This window comes from Rosa chinensis, chromosome 3 (assembly GCF_002994745.2).
Source record: "Rosa chinensis cultivar Old Blush chromosome 3, RchiOBHm-V2, whole genome shotgun sequence".
Taxonomy (NCBI): domain Eukaryota; kingdom Viridiplantae; phylum Streptophyta; class Magnoliopsida; order Rosales; family Rosaceae; genus Rosa; species Rosa chinensis.
The window spans coordinates 9,825,974-9,845,963 of record NC_037090.1 but is presented as its reverse complement, the minus strand read 5'-3'; the positions used below and the strand labels follow the sequence as shown (position 1 = coordinate 9,845,963).

Genomic DNA, 19,990 nt, shown 5'->3' with positions numbered 1-19,990 from the left:
GATAGTTAGTGGTGGAGTAGTGAAGAAATTATAGAAAATGGATTGGTGGTGGTGAGTTTTGGTGGGAAGAAGAAGAGATGAATATGGGGTGGTTGGTTTAGCGTTAGAGAGAAAATGGGATGGGTGCGGCCGTTCTGGTTCCTATTAAGAGGAAGAGAGTCGTGATACCTGGGAATAGGGTTCTCAGTGTTATATATAAAGAAAAAGTGGTCGAGAGCTATAATTGTGTGGCTGGGCTGTGAGGAATAGAAGAGATAAAGGCCACTTGCCATCACGTGATTGGCTTAAGGATGAAAGAAAGAAAATTATCTGAAATGGTCAGCAAAGGTCAATGGGTCAATTGCTTAATTAATGGATCACCACGTGCAGATTCCATTCTTCATTTTTTTTTCTTTTCTATTTCTTCTTTTTCACCAACACATGGGCTTCACTCTTGATGCCGTTGACCTTGGTCAACGAGTTGATCAACTATTTTGTCTTTTCGTCTGAAATTCTATTTTGCTCTAAATTTCATCATTTTTCTCTCGATTTCCGCAATTCCGTTTATTTGCTACACAACAAATAAAATTGGATTAACTACATTATAATTGGCTCAAGTATTAGCATATTTCTAGTGTTTTGGATACAATTACATGCATAAAAATGCGTGTAATCAGCTTTCTTTCACAGGCTATAAGAACTAATGCTTCCATCCACAAGCATGTCCCATGACCATAATTACTCAAAGTTGTGCATGAATTAGCTTGATTAAACTGAGAGGAAAAATCAATGACGCTGTCGTGTAGCATGTGGCCTTGACTGGTAGCTCCCAAAGCAATGATGTCCTTAGGATCCACTTGGGTCAAAATCTTGCAAAGCATGTTCTTGCACAGTACTTTTATTAACTTCATCTTTGCAAACAGCAACTCAAATCCAAGTGTTAGACTCTGAGAATTTATTGCAAAATCATGGAATCCAATATTTGTATACAACCCCACATACAACTCCATCATAGCTTTACTATTTGCAGTTGAACAAAGTGCTTTCACAAACTGATCTGGAGCCAAGATGCATCTTCCCATATAATCCTTCCCGAAAGTATCATGGTCATAGACTTCAAGAATGAGCATGTCATGCAATCCATCCTCAACAACAAAGTCAAAAGTTTGATTCCAAACAGGATTCAAGCTCACATAAGGATCAGCTTTCCCCATCAGATCAACAGGTGGCAAGTCTTCGGTAGATATTACAGTTATTGAAAGGACACCTCTAATTATAACCTCCTTTTTCTTCTGTGAGGCTTCCTTTTCATTTTCAGTAGCATCTATTCCATTTGCCCCACTTTTAAGTACTTTTTCCAAAGCGGTCATTGGGAAGTTGGGAGTAAACGGGTTGACAAAGCCATTGTCCATGCCATATGGAACATATAGCAGCTCCAAATGCACCTGCCCACGTTTTTTATTATCTCTTTGGACTTCCAAACTTTTAACCAGTGTCAACCATACATCCTTCACTTTACCCGGCTGAAGTTCGCTTAATTGTACCTGAGCACACCCAATGAGCTCGGATGCCTCATCGTCAAAAATTTTAACCACTAAATGTTGAGTGGATTCATCTTCAACAACAAATTCAAAGTGTTCATTCCAGATTGGACTCAAATCATTGTTAATAGTTCTGCTTTTCCTCATTCTGTCTTTTAAAGGTCGAACATACAACAAGGCGTACGGGTCTGATTTTCCAACAACGTCCTTATTTGTCAACTCCTTTGCCTGCACAAGCTTCACCTCTAGTATGCCAACTGTCTTTAACTCCAGATCACTGTAATCCCCAGGCAAAATGGTAATAACTTTTCGAACAGGCCATGTAATCGAATCTTCAATGGCATCGCGTATAGTCCCCTCAAGTTGATCTTGGAGTCCAGGTATAAAGCAGGAAAAGCTAACAGCTCCAAAGCATGGGAACTGGTCAACCAGAGGCTTAAATATAAGCCTGAATACCCCAGTGAATCCAATGTCTTTCACCTGCACAGGTAGTGATACACCAAGTAAAGTATTAATGGCAAGTATTATACTTGGATTTCCATCCCACTGCATTTCCAACTCCAAAGTGACACTGTCACCTCCAGTATCTGCAATGTAACGATATAGCTCACCATGACGTGCTCGGTTAGTTTGGGAAGATATCCATCGAAATTGACCATTCAAGTTGTACTCCTTAATGAGAGCATGCATCTTTTCAATCTCAGCAATCTCTTCTCTATTTTTTGACTTCTTCCCATCATTGTAACCAGCCACCATGATAAGGTTTATTAGTTCCCTTAGTTTGGCATTCTTACCATAGGATTCAACCAAACCGGTCATGTTTTTCACCTGGTCCAGCATTGTGATTATAAAATCTGTAATGGATGGAGATGGATGAAGCAGAAGTTCAACAAGCCTGGGGCATACTCCAGACTCAATAACGGCTTGAATTTTGTCATTAGTACCATCAGAAAGGTATGAAAGAACCCAACACGCATCAGTCAAGACTTCTTCATCATTTGAGTGAATCACACGAGCTAGAGCTGGAAGTGCTGGCTTAACCTCATCAAAAGGAGGCTGTGGCTTGCCCCTGCAAAAGTTTGACAATGTCCAAGTAGCATTTCTCAACATAGAGAGCTTTGCATGCTCATTCAACTGCGATAACAATGGAATCAGAGCTCCACTGCCAAGTACCAGATCCCGACATTTTGGAGAATTACCAGCAACATTTCCCAACGCCCAAACAGCGTGTTCACGAACATCATCACTTGGAGAACTCAGTAATTTGACAAAGATAGGAACAGCACCATGTTCAATAACCACCTTTGTGTTCTCAGAAGTCCCAGACGCAATGTTTGTGAGAGCCCAAGCTGCCTCGAACTGAAGTTGATGAAAGTTCTCCTTCATTAGAAACTCCACAAAGCGAGGAACAACACCAGATTGAATAACTTCCTCAATTGGAGGGCTGCGCTCAATTGATAGCAACTTCCTAAACTGAGTAGTTGCCTCGAGCTGCAGAGTACCCTCTTCACTCCAACCAGCAACCATGGACGGTAAGTGCTCTAGCTTCTTCTCCAATTTCTCATCAATACCATTAGCACCAAACACAAAACCCATACCACTACAATCATCATTCAGAAAATTGAACTGATTACAGACTCTAGTGCTAGCATCACGTACCCAACAAAAGGATGGAAGGTTGTTGTTCCGCTGAGCTGAAATGGCATCGATTGCTATGTCGGTGCTGTCATGGCTGAGGAGGTTCAGATGAAATGGCATCGATTGCTATGTCGGTGCTGTCATGGCTGAGGAGGTTCAGATTAGACGGAACAGTGTTGAGGCTGACGAATTTGGGGTAAAGCTCGGGAGTGCTGGCGAGGTTGATGCCGTTAGAGGTGCCTTTGGGGACGACGGCGTCGTCGCGTCTGCATTCCTCATCAGGATTCCGACCCAGTGAGGCAAGGTCGACCTCCTTGGTGCCGATGACGGAGGGAGGCTGGCAAAGCATCTCGAGCTTGTCGATGAGGGAGGACAAAGCGGCCTCGGAGCGGAGGACCTCCTTTTGCACGGAAACACTAGAAATTGGCAGTGGAGAAGATGGGTTTGTTGTATCTTCATTGTTGTGGGTTTGGGGCACAAAAATGGGGGCTGCGGGTGACTGAAAGTTTGGAATTGAAGGATGAGTCTAGATATTTTGGGTAGGATGAGGTGAGTGGTAAGTAGGGATTGATGGGCTTTGAGTAGTTGTGATGAGTGGCTGCGGAGCAATAGGATGAATCGGTTGCAAGTATGGAGGTGGGAAGAATTGTGAGTGAGTAACCCAGGCCCAATCAAAGGCCCAAATGAAACTGATCCTCCCCAGGTGCTTCTAGTCTCTCACTCTCAGTATCAGTCAAAACCCTGTCTCCATTTCCAACCTTACCAACAACCAGAGCTTCAAAGCTCTCGACTTTCCCCCAATGGCTTCCATCAACTTCAACCCTTTTGAGGGCCGGTTCCGAAAACCCCCAAACCCACTCCCACCCATCAACCTCCTCTCCCTCGCCGACTCATTCTTCCCCAAAACCCCAACCACCACGCCCCAATTCGCCTCCCTCAGCCTCTCAAACCCCTTCAAATCCCCCAAAAAACCCGACCCGAAATCTGAACCCGAGCCGGAGAAGCCCGGGCACTACACCCAAATGCTGGAGCAGTTCTTCTGGGAATGCGAGAGCCTACCTGATTATAGACACACTCCAGAAGTGGACAAGATTCTTGACTCCGACCCGATTCTGGAGAAGAAAGAAAACCCGACTGAGGAGGAGATTAGAGAGAACGAGAAGTTCTGGGAGGAGTTTCGGGCCAGCCCGGTAATCAATTTCTTGACTCGGGCCGAGCAGATTGCCGATAAGATCAATGAAATGGAGCTGAAGGAGAACGACAGGCCGTACAGGAGTGAGGACAAGAAGCTGTGGCAGGCTGTGCCGAATGTTATTGGGCCGGACGGGAGGCCCATGCCGAGGAAGGCGATTAAGACGAAGAAGGAGTCTGATGATAAGTTCTGGGATTTTGCAAGGCAATTCTTTTTCGGGCTTTGGGGGTTCCAGCAGAGGCAGTACCCGCCAGGCCGGCCCATTGATGTGGCTCAGGCCATTGGGTACAAGAGGTTGGAGAAGAGATACTATGATTGTAAGTTTTCGCAATAGAGCTTTGTGTTAAATGAGGAATGTGTCCCTTTCAAAAAAAAAAAATGAGGAATATGTTTGTTGGTTTGATTTTGCTAATGTTAGAAGTGCAGTGAATTTGTGCTAATGTAATTGTTTGGCATGTGATCGTGTTCCAAACCCTAAACCCTAATGTTATGAAATGGGATTCTAGTGTTAAAATTGCAACCTTCATTTTGTTCTAATTAAGTATTTTTAGTCGTATTGCTGGTTTTGGGTTATGGGTGTTGGATAGGAAGCATTGCATGATGTTCTTTTGATCTATGTTGTGGTTATGTTTATGATGGTGATCTATGTAGTGGCTCTGAGCTAACAGCAATTTTGGAACACCATCACATGCCAAACAATTACATTCCTAAAGATCTTGGGTATGCGGTAGTTGCGTCTATAATGTTCTATGAGATGTAAAACCTTATACGCCATCTTCTTGTGAGAGCAGGATCGAGCTCACTAGAATTTTCCCTGGTGTAAGGCCATGGGAGGTTTTGTGTGGAAAAGCAATGGATCAGATAACTTACGAGGGAGAGTGGTATCGCAAACCTCTTGGTACATACAGGACTGGCCCTCCATACATTCGAGATTGGAATATGGATGTTCAGGTACAAACTTGCTTTTGCATCAATTTTACTTTCTTTTTGAGTTTTATTAATTTCAACAAAAGAATGTTAAACCAAATGTCATGCACCATCATTGTGAAAGCAAACACTTAATAAACTGGTTTGTTTATCCAAGGTTCCCTTAATTTCTCATAACCCAAGGGAATAAAAAGGATATCTACGATGATGCTTTTTGAAATCATTCTAGGATATTGAGTTTCTTATAAATGCATTTTCTGGTCATTTTGCATATTCCCCTCTTTAGGGATGTGCATGTGCTTCTATTAATTCTTGTGTTTTTTGTGTGCTCAGAGACTGTATAGGATCTATTTCAACCTATGCACCTGAGTCTACCACAAATTAGAGGGAGCAATTCCTGGTTTCGATAAAGTAATGGAGAAGGTCCAAGCTGATTCTACTGTAACAGATCAGAGGCGGAAGGCTAGAAGAGCTGCAGAGAAGCAAGCCGAGCTGGAAAAAGCCTTTGGTGGAATTCGAACTGGTCCTGAAAATGATTCTTGTTCATATTTCCATGTACTGAATGGTAACATCCCAAATTCTCATTTGAGATTATAAAGTGGCTTGTGAATGCATGGAAGGATGGTTAGGCAGATATAAATGGATAATTTTTCCCCTTTCACTAGGAGCGATTGAAACTGTAAGTTCTGTAACAGCCTCCCTTCAAGTATTTCAAATAGTTGATCCTTTTGTCAACCCGGTATTCACAATAGTAATGAGATTCTGAAGAGTACAATTATCTGTTTGTTATGGTGATATGGAAATGCTATACATGGTTAATCTCAAAAGTTGAAAGTAAATTATTGTAATGGCAAGTTCATTACATTCACACTTCAGCTCTATGAGACATTACGTTATCATGGTTCCGCGAAACCCTAGTGTTGAACACACTTAAGAGGTCCCGTTTGAATCTCTTATTAATGATGAGTTTCAATCGAAGTAATTTTGGGCTTATACATGAACTCTGTTTTGTGCAATGTCTTCCTGTTTTTGTGTATTACAAGAACGCTGACCGACTTATCTGAAAACAAATGGAAAACCATCTTATCCAATGTAATACCAATGCTTTCTTTTGTGCTCCACAGTCAGATAAATAGTCTGATCATGTATCGGATGAACAATACCAGTTTCAATGGCCTACACTGGAAGTGCCTGAATTCCCTACAATGCTTCTTTATGTATTGCTCCAGCTTCGGAACATCCTGTACCCGGAAAATGTCCCATAGAGCACCTCCTCCACCTGCATCATCTTCTTCTTCCTTGCAAGTGAGTCTCCTTTGACCAAAATTTCCGAAAATCTCCTTTTGGGTCTTGCTCCCTGTGCTTTCTCTTCAACTCTTCTATAGCAGCAAGATGTTTAGGTTCAAGGGTCACTTCAGTAGCATGGGTCAGAATGTTAACTGCATCAGACATATCACAGTGAAGCTTTGTCACAATCTCTGCGTCCAAATTCCTGAGCAACCCCCATATGCAATGTATGTCTTTGGCCCCAAGTCAGGTTTGACAGCTCTTTTGGGCAAGTGGCAATCAAGGTTTAGAATACTACCTGTTGGATGAGTGTATTCCTTGAGAGGCAAGCAACACACAAACTCCTTGCCATGGCGAGGAAGACGTTTATCAAAATCAGTGGAGGGCGGCCAGTCTTTAAGTTTTAGGATCCGAGGGCAGTCTTTTGTATCAAACATGCCTTCAGAATATCCAGTAAAAAATTTGTGCATATTGACATCGATGAAACACCAATCCAAGCAATCAATGGCCTGAACTTCCACATCCTTCTCATGCTTAGTATTATTAACTTGACGAAAAGCCCTCCACATGACTAAGGGTTCCCAACTCAACCCTGAACTATTTTCAAGCGCATTGTTCACAATGTTGATGTGAGTAGTGCTGGAGGCCAACAATGATGGCCGACAATGGTGGCGGACAAGTTGGTGGCTAGCCGGACAAGTTAGGGGCTAATCCACTATTAGGAATATTTTTTGTAATAGGACTTTATGCTTTATGTATCTTATGTATATATATACTCCATTCTTGGAGAAGAAATATATCAGAAAATTCCCAACCTTCTCCTTCTTTCTGACTTGGTATCAGAGCAGAGATCCAATTTGGACTCTGTCTGTTCCACCGTGCTTTCTTTTGTTTCGGGTTCTTTTGTTACCGTTCGTTTCGGGTTCTTTTCTCGAGCACACTACCATCACCGCGCGCCGTTCCCGCAGTAGAAGCTTCGTCCAAAATCTGCAGCAGTTCGGCCCATTCCAAAACCCGCAGCAGCAGCTCCGTATCTTTCCCACAAGTCCGCAACAGCTCCGTGCCGTTCCAGCAGCAGCAGCGCCGTCCAAAACCAGCAGTAGAAGTAATCCCACGATCTGACATCACATCACTTGCAGCAGCAACAGCTCCGTGCCGTTCCAACAGCAGCAGCGCCGTCCAAAACCAACAGCAGCAGCAGCAATCCCACGATCTGACATCACATCACTTGCAGCAGCAACAGCTCCGTTCATCACATCACTTGCAGCAGCAACCTCACGATCCCTTTCTACTGCAACAACACAAAAAAAAAAAAAAAAAAAAAAAAAAGAGTTGGTGAAGACGGGTTTGTTAAAGGTGGAGACTTGGGAGAATGGGAGGTAGTGAGGGTGGGAGACAAAAAAAAGAAAGTGGCATTCCAACTTGTCCAAGCGTGAGATAGTGAGAGTAAGAGACAAAGAAAAAGAGAAAAAAAAAAAAAAGGTGGGAGATAGTGGAAAAGCCATCCTTTTGCCGTATACCACTCACCAACCCACTTCCCATATCCTTTATCTTTGTCTGCCACCACACCATTTATTTTAAAAAAAAAAATCCTTTTGTATTTATAGTTTGTTTGACGGGGTGTTTTAAAAGGAAGTGAGATGGTGGATTTGACCGTTAGTGACTCTCAGGTTGGTTTCAGTAATTCTGGTTGGAGAGGAGGGAACAATACTGGAGGGAGTAGAAGTCAGAAAGGCCAAACAGCAGTCCACCAGATGACAGAACTTGCTTTCCACTGTGTTGGAGGACAAGATCTCTCTGAGGGTAATGTTTCCTTGACTAAGGAAACTCGAGGTAAAATTGGTTTTGCTTTACATGTTTCTGACTTTACTGGTAGTGATACATGGATAATTGATTCTGGTGCGTCTGATCATATGACCTACGACAAATCTTTCTTTGTGTCTATGTCATCTCCTTCTATATCTCGTGTCTCTAATGCAAATGGTGCGTCTTTTCCAGTCTTAGGTATTGGGTCTATTCAGGTTACACCATCCATTGTTTTACATGATGTCCTTTATGTGCCCTCGTTGTCTCATCATCTTTTATCTGTATCTCAATTAAACTCGCAGAATAAGTGCTCAGTAACTTTTTATCCAATGTATGTTGTTTTTCAAAATCTGTGCAATCGGGTGATCATTGGTAAGGGAGACCTGAGAGGGAGACTGTTTCACTTGGATTGCATGTACGCAGGACAAACACAAGCACCAGAACAGCCTTTGGCATTGACATTGAGTTCTGATCGGCTGAGTGAGGTATGGTTGTGGCACAGACGTTTGGGTCATCCATCATTTAGAGTTATGAAGAAGTCCATGCCTTCGTTATTTTTGGGAATAAGTGATTCTAGTTTGCATTGTGAAACTTGTGCTTTGGCTAAAAGTCATAGATCTAGCTATCCTTCGAGCTTTCATTCTAGTACTATGCCTTTTGAGTTAATTCATTCAGACGTGTGGGGTCCTTCTAAACATTCTACCCTTTCTGGAATGCGATATTTTGTGTTATTCATCGATGACTTTACCCGATTATCCTGGATTGTTTTACTTAAATCCAAAGATTCTGTTTTCTCTGCCTTTAGAGCATTTCATAGTCTTGTTCGTACTCAATATGATGCTCATGTTAAGGTTTTTCGTTCTGATAATGGGGGTGAGTTTGTTAATCATTCTTTTCATGAATATTTCCAACACCACGGCATAATCCATCAAACTTCCTGTCCACAGACACCTGAGCAAAATGGGGTGTCTGAACGGAAAAATCGTCACCTTCTGGATATGGCTCGGTCTCTGTTACTTAGTGCTAACATGCCTAAATACCTTTGGGGAGAGGCCGTTTTGTGTGCTTCTCATCTTATCAACCGCCTTCCCTCTGCCCCTCTTCAAGGTCGTGTCCCACTTGAGGTCTTGTCTAACTACGTTTCTATCCCATCATCTAATACCCTTCCTGCTCGTGTCTTTGGTTGTGTTGCCTATGTTCACCTGTATAAGAATCAAAGGTCAAAATTAGATGCTAGAGCCCTTAAGTGTGTGTTTGTTGGGTATGGCTCTCATCAGAAAGGTTACAAATGTTATCATCCACAATCCCAAAAGTTTTATGTCACCATGGATGTTTCTTTCAGTGAAGATGCCTGTTATTTCTTGCCTCCTGTGACTCCTCGTCAGGGGGAGAGGTCTTATTATTATGAAGATTTGTTCAATGGGCAAGATGAGAGTTTGGAATCTGAGTTCTCAAGGTTAGAGTGTTTAGGAACGGAGCTGGAAAAGGAGGGTAGAAGCTCTACTGACCCATCATCCGAGTTAGAAACAGAAAATAGGGAAAATATGGATCTGGTTGGAGAAGAAGCTTTGGGCATTGTGTTACCGACTGGTCAACCGGATCAGTCTGACCAATCGGCCGGAGAGATAGTTTCAGACCCTGTTTCCGATAATGTTCTGCAGTCTTCTGATGGAGACCCTGTTTCCGATAATGTTCTGCAGTCTTCTGATGGTGTTTTAAACAATTCTTCCGTCTCTCCCTCTCCTTCAGCGGTCTCACCTGCTCAATCATCACCCGAAGTATGTCCTAATCTTTCCTTGTCTAATAGTTCTTCTGTGTCAGGTAGTGTTCCTACCAAAATCTTGCCCAGTCGTTCAACCCGTGGTCAGCCTCCGAAACACTATGAACCTACTCTAAGTGCTAAGGCTAAATACCCTGTTGCTAAATATGTGTCGACCCATAGGTTATCTAAACCGTATGCAGCATTTGTGAATCAATTATCTTCTGTGTCTCTTCCTAGTAAAGTGCAGGATGCCATGAAGGATGAGAAGTGGATGAAAGCAATGACAGTCGAGATGGATGCACTTGAGAAGAATTGTACGTGGGAGTTGGTGTCATTACCACCAGGGAAGAAGACAGTTGGTTGTCGGTGGGTGTATACAGTGAAACATAATTCGGATGGTTCAGTGGATCGGTACAAGGCAAGATTAGTGGCTAAAGGTTATACTCAGAAGTATGGAGTGGATTATGATGAGACATTTGCACCAGTGGCCAAAATTAACACAATTCGGGTACTTCTCTCATTAGCTGCTAATCTTGATTGGCCTTTGCAACAGTTTGATGTTAAGAATGCATTCTTGCATGGTGATCTGCATGAAGAGGTTTATATGGATTTGCCTCCTGGATATGGTACTTCCACTGGAGAGCAGGTGGTGTGCAAATTGAAGAAGTCGCTTTATGGCTTGAAGCAGTCTCCCAGAGCTTGGTTTGGCCGGTTCACCAAGTTCATGAAGAAAATTGGGTACCGACAGAGCAATTCAGATCATACCTTGTTCCTTAAACATCGGTGTGGTAAAGTGACTGCCTTGATTATTTATGTTGATGACATGGTTGTGACAGGTGATGACATTGAAGAAATTCAAAGGTTACAAGGTCAGTTGTCATCTGAATTTGAGATGAAAGATTTGGGTAATTTGAAATATTTCTTGGGAATTGAAGTTGCTCGTGGCAAGGATTGTATTGTGTTGAGTCAGAGAAAGTATGTCCTAGACTTGCTGGCAGAAACAGGTATGCTTGATTGTAAACCAGTTGCTACTCCTATCGAGCAGAACCATCAGTTAGCAGAGTATTTAGATCAAGTACCCACAAATAAAGGGAGATACCAGAGGTTAGTTGGACGGTTGATTTATTTATCCCACACGAGACCAGATTTAGCTTATGCAGTTAGTGTGGTGAGTCAGTTTATGCATAATCCCAGTGAAGCCCATATGGATGCTGTATTTCGTATCTTGCAGTATTTAAAGTCTGCTCCAGGGAAGGGATTAATCTTTTCAAAATACAGTCATTTGGATGTTTCCGGATACACAGATGCAGACTGGGCAGGTAGTATTACAGATCGCAGGTCTACTTCAGGCTACTTCACATTTGTGGGTGGCAACTTGGTTACTTGGAAGAGCAAGAAACAAAAGGTGGTGGCTCGCTCTAGTGCTGAAGCAGAGTATAGAGGAATGGCCCGAGGACTTTGTGAGATGTTGTGGTTGAGAAATTTATTGAATGATTTGGGGTTCGGACAGAAAAAGGCTATGCCACTTTATTGTGATAACAAAGCTGCAATTGAAATTGCTCACAATCCTGTTCAGCACGATCGCACGAAACATGTGGAGGTAGATCGACACTTCATTAAAGAAAAGCTGGATGGACAGATCATTTTGTTTCCCTTCGTTCCTACTGAAGAACAGTTGGCAGATATTCTTACAAAGGCTCTCTCAACTAAAGCTTTTTATGACTCACTTGACAAGTTGGGCATCCGTGATCTGTATGCACCAACTTGAGGGGGAGTGTTGATGTGAGTAGTGCTGGAGGCCAACAATGATGGCCGACAATGGTGGCGGACAAGTTGGTGGCTAGCCGGACAAGTTAGGGGCTAATCCACTATTAGGAATATTTTTTTGTAATAGGACTTTATGCTTTATGTATCTTATGTATATATATACTCCATTCTTGGAGAAGAAATATATCAGAAAATTCCCAACCTTCTCCTTCTTTCTGACTCACAATAACAGGCTCATACCTCATCCAATGCCTCTGAAAATGCTCAAAATCCTCGGGTTGAATGCTTTCAGCCCTTGGACAGAACAAATAGTTGTCCTTCGAATCACCTCTACAAGCTGCTTTTCTACACTTCACATCATCCACCAGGTTTATACATGAACAACTTTCTTCACGAGTTTCACTACTAGCATGTAAAATTTTATAGCTCTCATCTATATTTTCAGCTTTCTCTACCAATTCCATGACTTTATTTCCAGGAAATAAATATCTAAGTTCTAAATGATACTTACCGCAACCTTCCTTGTGCTCTGGGGGGCAACGAATGCTTCCATCTTTATCTGCTTTCCATTCAAACTTTGACTTTGCAGAAGAAGACCTCAGCCTCCTAGTTCCCACACCATTCCTCTGAATAATCTTTCCCTCACCATCAAAACACTCAAATCCCCGATTTCCATATTTCTCAACCATTTCCTCCCCACCTCCCTTCAAGTCTCCACCCCTAATCTCCCGGAAACACTTAAGACACAGATCATATTGGCATCCAGGACAGCTTCAGTGAAAGTCGAAAATCGAAGTCTTGCAGTTGTTGCAGTACATCCTCTCACCAACACGGCAATTAGACTTTTCAATTTCCATCTCCTCAAACTCCACCAACCCTTCTTTCTCAGCCTCAAATTTCATCTCACTCACCTGTTCATCATTAATCCTCTTCAAATAAGGAAGCAACCGATTCACCAAATACTTGCAATGCTCTAGCCTCTCGTCTTCCCCAATCTCCAAGTCTCGATTCTTGAAGCATCTCAGAGGCACACCCAAACGCAAGCACGCTTTGCAATTACAATTCCCAAGGCAAACAGGACAAGCCTCGGCAAAATCCTCCTCTGATGAATTGGGATACCATTTCTTTATGCAAGGAATACAATACCGCTTCCTCTCTCCCCTTTCTGAACACCCTCTGCAACGAACAACTCTCCCATGATCATTTTTCTGACATTGATGACACATTGTCGACACATCTGCTCTGCTCCATCTTCCATTCTTCTCCACATCCCCATTAACTTGCTCAGTCTTCACTAAACCCTCTTCATTTTCATCTCTCACTCCCTCTTTACCAAAACCCACATCACCATTTTCTCCAAACCTCTCAGATTCCGTACCCTTTTTACCACATTTCTTCTTCTTCACCAAACCCTCTTCAATTCCATCACTCACTCCCTCTTTGCCAAAACCCACATCAGAAACCCCATTTCCTTGATTCTTCTCCTCACCCTCTTCGCTGTTCCCCTTTTGCCCTTCAATTCGATCACCAAAGATCAAATCTTTACGCTCTAAACCCTCCAGAACACTCTTCCCCAACTTCTTTTTCCAACGCAGCCGCTTCAACATCACGGCCAGAGTCAGAGTCGACTCTTCGTCTTCAATTCCCCAAATACCCTCGCCGCCCTTCTCCACCACACCGCCGCCGCTCTCTGTAATAAACCCGAGAGAACAACCCGTCTCTGTCGATCGCCACCATCGCAAGAATCAAAGCCTGACCGTCACTCGTTGATGGAGAGAACATGGTCTGTGGATCTCTGTTTAGAGGGGTGTTTGGGAAACCGAGATCACAGAAGGGGTTTCAGATAAGGCAGAAATTATGAGGAAGAAATTTGAAATTCAAAAGTGGCGCCATGAAATTGTGAAGGTGATTTGATGGAATTGTGACCAAGGTTTGGGATTTTGTTGGGGAAGACGATGATGAAGAAGCCTCACTGATCAGTTTATACAAGACTAGCTCCACTGGCTTACATGTGTTTTTCTTTTTGTTTTTTTTTTCCTAAGCAAGTACTGGAATGAGTGGGAATCCTTATTTTTCTGGGAAGAGGATTAAGTACTCGAACTAGGAATAAGGAATCTTTTTTCTCAATTTACACAATTTTGATGATACTTGCTAGTTCCTAATGTGGACCTAGCTAGAACTGTAGCTCCAGTTCGAGAAGAGTTGCTAGTGCTCCGACGGATTGGCTTGCTGTACAAGGTAACAGAAGAGGGTTGGATATTGAAAACTATATTCATCACCGTCTTTTTTTTCAGGTGCACAACAAAATGGTGGATTACCAACTCCGTAGAGCGTAGATAGATAATGCTTAGTTTCGGTTCAAAGAGTGAGAAATGAGATCAGGTGTGATCATATTCCGTAGCCACTTTTTCGTGTTTTTCAACATACAAAAGAGGAAGTTGCAATCTTATATGGTAAAAATCAAAATGATGAATATGTATTCATTTTTTTTTTTTTTAGTATTTTGTTTTCTTTAGGGTTGTGACTCATGTGAGATTCAGATTTGAAAGCTCTATCAACATTTAGTTAGTGACATTGCTAGACCAAATGATAGTTAGCAAATCTTCCTTGTAATGAGACATCAAAACCATATTATCAAAAGTAAAAAACATATGATCGAACCAAAATCCTCTAAAACATACTAGTTTTTTAACCATTGAGTTAAGATCTCGTTCATTGTGGTTGATTCAACTCCTAGGAATAAATTACACATTAACTATTTCCACAATCAAAAGATTCTTTTCTTATATAACACTTCATAATCGTTACGAACTTTTCATTATTATAAACTCATTTACATCTTAATCAATAATATAGAGAGAACCATTTACAGATAAACTAGAAAGTCAGAACTATGATCAAGCAATAGAATGCTAGATTTTTTTTTTCATGATCCACAACTAGTGGAGTTATGCAATCTGATTTGCTGGTAAAGATATCGACTTTGGTTGGATTAATGATCCTGGATTGAGGCTTGATTCTGGTTGATTTGATTGCTTGTGTGGAGTGTGTCTATTCTGTCTTCTGCTTCAAATGCACAGATTGACATGCCATGGGCACAATGTTACCTTTGTAAGCCTTGCACACATGGCCAGCAAAATTTCATAGTCCTGCATTTCATTAAGACAAAAGTTAATTTTGATTCAAAGAGAGAGATCGAACATGTGTGAGAAAAAACGGGAGATGGAGAAAAGAGGGATCTGAGAGAAAGAGATGTTAAACAGCGACAAGCGTGGCCTGTGGCCCACCATTGTACCGCTACTGTCCCAACTTAACCACCCGATAGGTGTTGGGTTTTAATCACAAAAGGCCTCGGTACAATTGGGTGAGATCCACCCACTTATAAGTTATATTTTATTTGTCACTTTTCCAATGTGGGATCTTTCCTCTCCAACACGCCCCCTCACGTGCAACCTAGCTCTAGGTCTGCACGTGAAATTCATTCATCCAATTCCCATATTGGAAATTGGGACACAAGCCTCATATCAGAGACTTGGTCAATACAATCCAAGGCCCACATTCATTGGACACTTGGTAATTTCAATGGCAATACAGGGAACCCCAATTTGGGCTCATGATACGTGCCTACGTGGAGACGCAATTGGAGAAGGACCCGCTTTGATACCATGTTAAACAGCGACAAGCGTGGCCTGTGGCCCACCATTGTACCGATACTGTCCCAACTTAACCACCCGATAGGTGTTGGGTTTTAATCACAAAAGGCCTCGGTACAATTGGGTGAGATCCACCCACTTATAAGTTATATTTTATTTATCACTTTTCCAATGTGTGATCTTTCCTCTCCAACAAGAGAGTGAGGACCAACATTTCCAATAGGTTGATTGTTCAGAACCAGCCATGGTACAAACTTTAGAGGTGGATTGAGGTGCATGGTTTCATTGCCATAGTTTTGTTCAAGCTGCACTAATCCAACAATGTCAAACATAATGGACAACTTAATCATCATGAATTCTTGTAGATAGGATTAAATATGAAACCTTTGTTGCATTTGAACTGTTGTAGCAATTCAAAGTGGGTTTCTTAGGCAGTCCCAATGAACTGAAGCAAGTTTCCCACTCCTTGTGCCTTCCCTCTATGGCTAGAAATTCTATGCAGTAAATCAAAGAAAAGTGCTTATTCTGCATCACAAACTCAAATTTCAAAACCATTTCTAACTCAATAAATTGGTAACCTTTATTTGGAACTCATTTTATCTCACCACATCATGCATAACATCGATAGCGCATGCTTCCAGAGAATTCAACTTACACCCATCTGGCCTATGCTGTGAAATTTGCACAGAAGGAAGAACATATGCATCACTAATGATTTCATAAATAATGTTGCAGAAAATTTGAACCAATGAAGTTGGTAAAAAAAGTGATTAATATAAACCTGACAGAAAGCGGTGCTGTTGTTCGATTTGTTGGCGTATGCATCACCCCAAGGAACCAGTCTGAGATTGAGAATGGTGATGAGATCATCATCGAAAATCTTAGCAAGATTCTTGACGATGAATGTTGCACAAGATGTGCTCAAAGAGTCATAGTAAAGAGAGAGAGAGTAACTTTCTGATTAGCAACATAACAAGGAACAGTGAGCAGGAACATTGAACAGGTCAGATAAGTGAAGAATAGAGCAGATGCCATTTTTGTAGTTCAGATCTGTTTCAGAAGTGTTGTACATATGTAGTAGTAAGTAGTTTCCCTATTCTCTTTTAATTTCTTTTGTTGGGTTTGGTACTCTGATATTAATGATGGCCAGGTCATAATCATATCTTTGGACAAGATTCTGCAATAAAATGTGTGCATATCTTAAAGGCCTATTAGAGCTAGCATCAGCATCAGCATCAGCATCAGCATCAGCATCAGCATCAGCAGGGTTATAGATTTATAGATCAAGGGCACACCTACCTGCTACTACTCGCTATAGCAGATTTTTTGCAGTTTCGCAGTTTGCCATAACTTCATTATCTCAATAATAAATACATGATGGTGGCAGTGAAAAGCCCTCAGATTTTGACAAGAATGATTAAGCAGTAACAAACATCGATTGAAAAAACACATAAAACATAACACAATATCAGACCATAATACATTATAGGTCAGCTTCAACAATGTCATATCAATCAACATTAGGTTCAATTATCATATGGAGTGTCAATGTAAACTTTTTGCCAAATAGTCTGCTCCTCGGGTTTAATATGTAGAGTTTCTTCCTTGTTCTACCAGGCAAACTTGAGGAATCGATTTTTCATTTTCAATTGATTCAGTCTTGTAGCGAATTGATCTGCAAGCTTTTGGAGATTTTCCTTTGTATGCCTTACATATTTAGGCCATAAAATTTCCGTAGTCCTACATAGAGAAAACTGGTCATGAGGGGGACAAAAATGAGGAATTATGCATTCCCAAATGTGATTTGACTAACCTCTGCAAGTGGTTTATTATTGACAACCAGCCATGGCACAAATCTATGTGGTGGATTAAGCTGACCAGTTTCCTCTGCATATTTTGCTTCAATCTATGTATCAATGCCAAATTGCCAATCCATGAAGATTAATTTTGTCAACTCTCAAATGATGAAGCAGTTCAAAAACAGCAACAACAAAATAGGATTGGACGTAAACTGACCTGATTGCCATATCCACTGTTGTAGCAATCGATAGGTACAGTCCCCAACTTCGACATTTCAAAATCCCCATTTACTGTGCTTGTTCTGCAATGTGAGCCTCTCAACGCAATGGAAGAATGTAAAATGCCGATTCTGCATTAGAATTAATCCATCATAATTAGTAACCAAACCGAAGTTCAAGGGTCATCCATACATGTTTTGAAGACGGTGTTTAAAGTCTGTATGATTAGCTTTACCACATTAGGATAGATGGTGATGGTGCAGGCCTCAATTGTGTTGAGCAAGCATTCATGATTCATCTGTTCCATGCTGTAAAGCACAAAAAGGGTCAAAAGAATAATCATTGAGCTACAAAACTGATTGGTGTATTAAAGTTCAAACACCTCTTAAAATAAGTTCACCCGTAGTCAAGAAATGTCAATGTCAAAAAGTCAAGAATTCAACCAGTCCTGTTCACTGCAACTGGACATGGGTTTCCACCCTTTTTTTCTTGACCGGTCAACACTGTTAGGTTTCACTGTTCATTGATTTTTACTGTTTCATTTTTACTGTTCATACTTGTTTACCGTTGGATCCGGAAATTAATTGAAACCAAGGGCTGAGATTTCATGATCGTTGGGATCAGAATTCAAAGCCCTCCAACGGGTCTCTTCCACATGCTCCTACTCCGGCCCCTTCCATGTCGCTACGGGACAAGCGACTGAAGCAACGCGTGTGGGAGTTGCGGCGACACGCGTCAAGCAGCTGTCCTTCAATTCCGTTGCTGGCGCTTCTCCTTCTCCTCTCATTTGCTGACGTCGCCCACGTTTCCTTGCTGGGCCGAGCTGGCGATTTCTTGCCTGGGTCATGGATTTAGTCATGGCCATGACTATATTCTTGGCTTCGGTCAAGAAAGCCAAGTTTTTGGCCGGTCACAAACAAACCGCTGGAAACCAGATTTGCAAGTTCAAGGTTACCACCTCAGCAAGATCAAGCTCCTGACCGGTCAAAAACAAACCGGTGGACTTGCTCTTATGATTTGACAGAGTTTTCACATAACTTTTACAAAACAAATTTGCATGAACACTACCCCACGTTTCGTGCTTTCTCATTATGACCTTGAGGCTTGAGGTTTAATATGGTTACACATAATTGTCCAAACTACCATGTTTCTGCTGGTGTGTGATTATGTTGTTTGATTAAACTAGCTGGACAGTTCGGTGATTCTATTTTGGACATTTATAATATGCCAATGTAAATGTAAATTCTAGAAGTACAGAAGTAAAATTTTAAAATAAGATTAACACATGGGCATGTAATTTTAAAAAATGGAAAGATAAGGCGGCGGACACAAAAACTTCTCGTGACACACTGACATCACTAAGAACAACGTCGTAGAGCACTACACAGACAATGAGGGAGCTAGTAGCTGGAACAAGATGAGTGAGTAGCTGAAAATAAAAGAAGGGGAGCAATTCGGGGGTTGAGAAAGCTGACCTGGCAGGCGAAGGAGCCATCGGAATTGAGCCAAGCATTGCCCCAAGGGACCATTCTGAGATTGACGATGGGGATGAGCCCATTCTGGAAGATCTTGGCCAAATGGTTCACTATGAAATCGGCACAATAAGGACACAGAGTCTCGTAGTAGAGAGTCACACTCACATTCTCAGCAGCATAAGATTGAGATGGGTTTGAGACCAAGAACAAGAAGAAGAGGAAGAGGAAGGGTTTGGTAAAACCCATTTGGAAGATTATATCACAGGGCTTGAGAGTTGAGACAGTGTGATTTAAACTGTACTGAATGGTTGTAACTGTATACTTTTATGGTGGCGGGTACTGGGTAATTAGACCATCGCTTTGGTTGTGGGGTGGCCTTTATCTCTATCCCTATGTGCCCGTATCATCTTCTTGCTTTCTTTCTTTATGGGTTTTAACCGATAAGTCTTCATTGTTCTATGACAGACTTCAAATGCTCTTCATGGTATTATTAGCAGTTGATTACCTACCAAATATTTCAGTTCATGTTGCTAATTGAGGAAGTTAGTAGAGAACTCACCGAAAACTATGAATTAGCTGGATGCTGACTAGAGATCAGAGGAAATTAGTGTACAACTCGTTCCTGTTTTGATTTTTATTTTGACATTCTTCAATTATTTTCTTAAAGAATTTTTATTATTGAGATTCAAAAGTTAAAATATTCATAAACTTTTTATGGTAATTTCAACAGTCTTTTTATTATTGAGATTCAAAAGTTAAAATCTTCATAAACTTTTTATGGCAATTTCAACAGTCTTCTAATTAAATTTTACTAATATATTATTTAGAATTAAATATGGAATCATTTTTCAAATTAAAAATATAGCACAAAAAAACACATACCTTATTTTTTTAATATTTTTTCTAAAACAAGTTAAGGGAGTAATCTGTCCCCTTACTTGAAAT

The 19,990-nt window shown here is 41.4% G+C and overlaps 4 protein-coding genes and 2 pseudogenes across 4 annotated transcripts; 1 reads left to right on the top strand and 5 right to left on the bottom strand.

The window, feature by feature from the left end:
- Positions 1 to 503: 503 nt before the first annotated feature.
- LOC112194076 (synaptotagmin-5-like) lies at positions 504 to 2,303 on the bottom strand. The gene is made up of 2 exons (XM_024334335.2): positions 668 to 2,303; positions 504 to 550 (listed from the first exon to the last, which is right to left on the bottom strand). The coding sequence occupies exons 1-2, from the start codon at positions 2,274 to 2,276 to the stop codon at positions 504 to 506; spliced, it is 1,656 nt and encodes a 551-aa protein (XP_024190103.1). The 5' UTR covers positions 2,277 to 2,303.
- Positions 2,304 to 2,345: 42 nt separating this feature from the next.
- On the bottom strand, positions 2,346 to 3,116 carry LOC112194074 (importin subunit alpha-1a-like; the record flags this gene model as incomplete). Its single annotated transcript, XM_024334334.1, has 1 exon — positions 2,346 to 3,116. A coding segment is annotated over exon 1 (771 nt), but the record flags the coding sequence as incomplete, so codon positions are not given.
- Positions 3,117 to 3,958: 842 nt separating this feature from the next.
- Positions 3,959 to 5,646, top strand: LOC112192702 (protein TIC 56, chloroplastic-like). Its single transcript, XM_040516939.1, has 4 exons — positions 3,959 to 4,644; positions 5,002 to 5,070; positions 5,142 to 5,301; positions 5,611 to 5,646. The coding sequence occupies exons 1-4, from the start codon at positions 3,959 to 3,961 to the stop codon at positions 5,644 to 5,646; spliced, it is 951 nt and encodes a 316-aa protein (XP_040372873.1).
- A 373-nt stretch (positions 5,647 to 6,019) lies between these two features.
- On the bottom strand, positions 6,020 to 8,136 carry LOC112194072 (annotated as a pseudogene).
- Positions 8,137 to 11,786: 3,650 nt separating this feature from the next.
- On the bottom strand, positions 11,787 to 13,506 carry LOC112192693 (lysine-specific demethylase JMJ25). Its single transcript, XM_024332545.2, has one exon. The coding sequence runs from the start codon at positions 13,504 to 13,506 to the stop codon at positions 12,673 to 12,675; it is 834 nt and encodes a 277-aa protein (XP_024188313.1). The 3' UTR covers positions 11,787 to 12,672.
- Positions 13,507 to 17,136: 3,630 nt separating this feature from the next.
- LOC112192697 lies at positions 17,137 to 19,291 on the bottom strand (annotated as a pseudogene).
- Between the last annotated feature and the right edge of the window lie 699 nt (positions 19,292 to 19,990).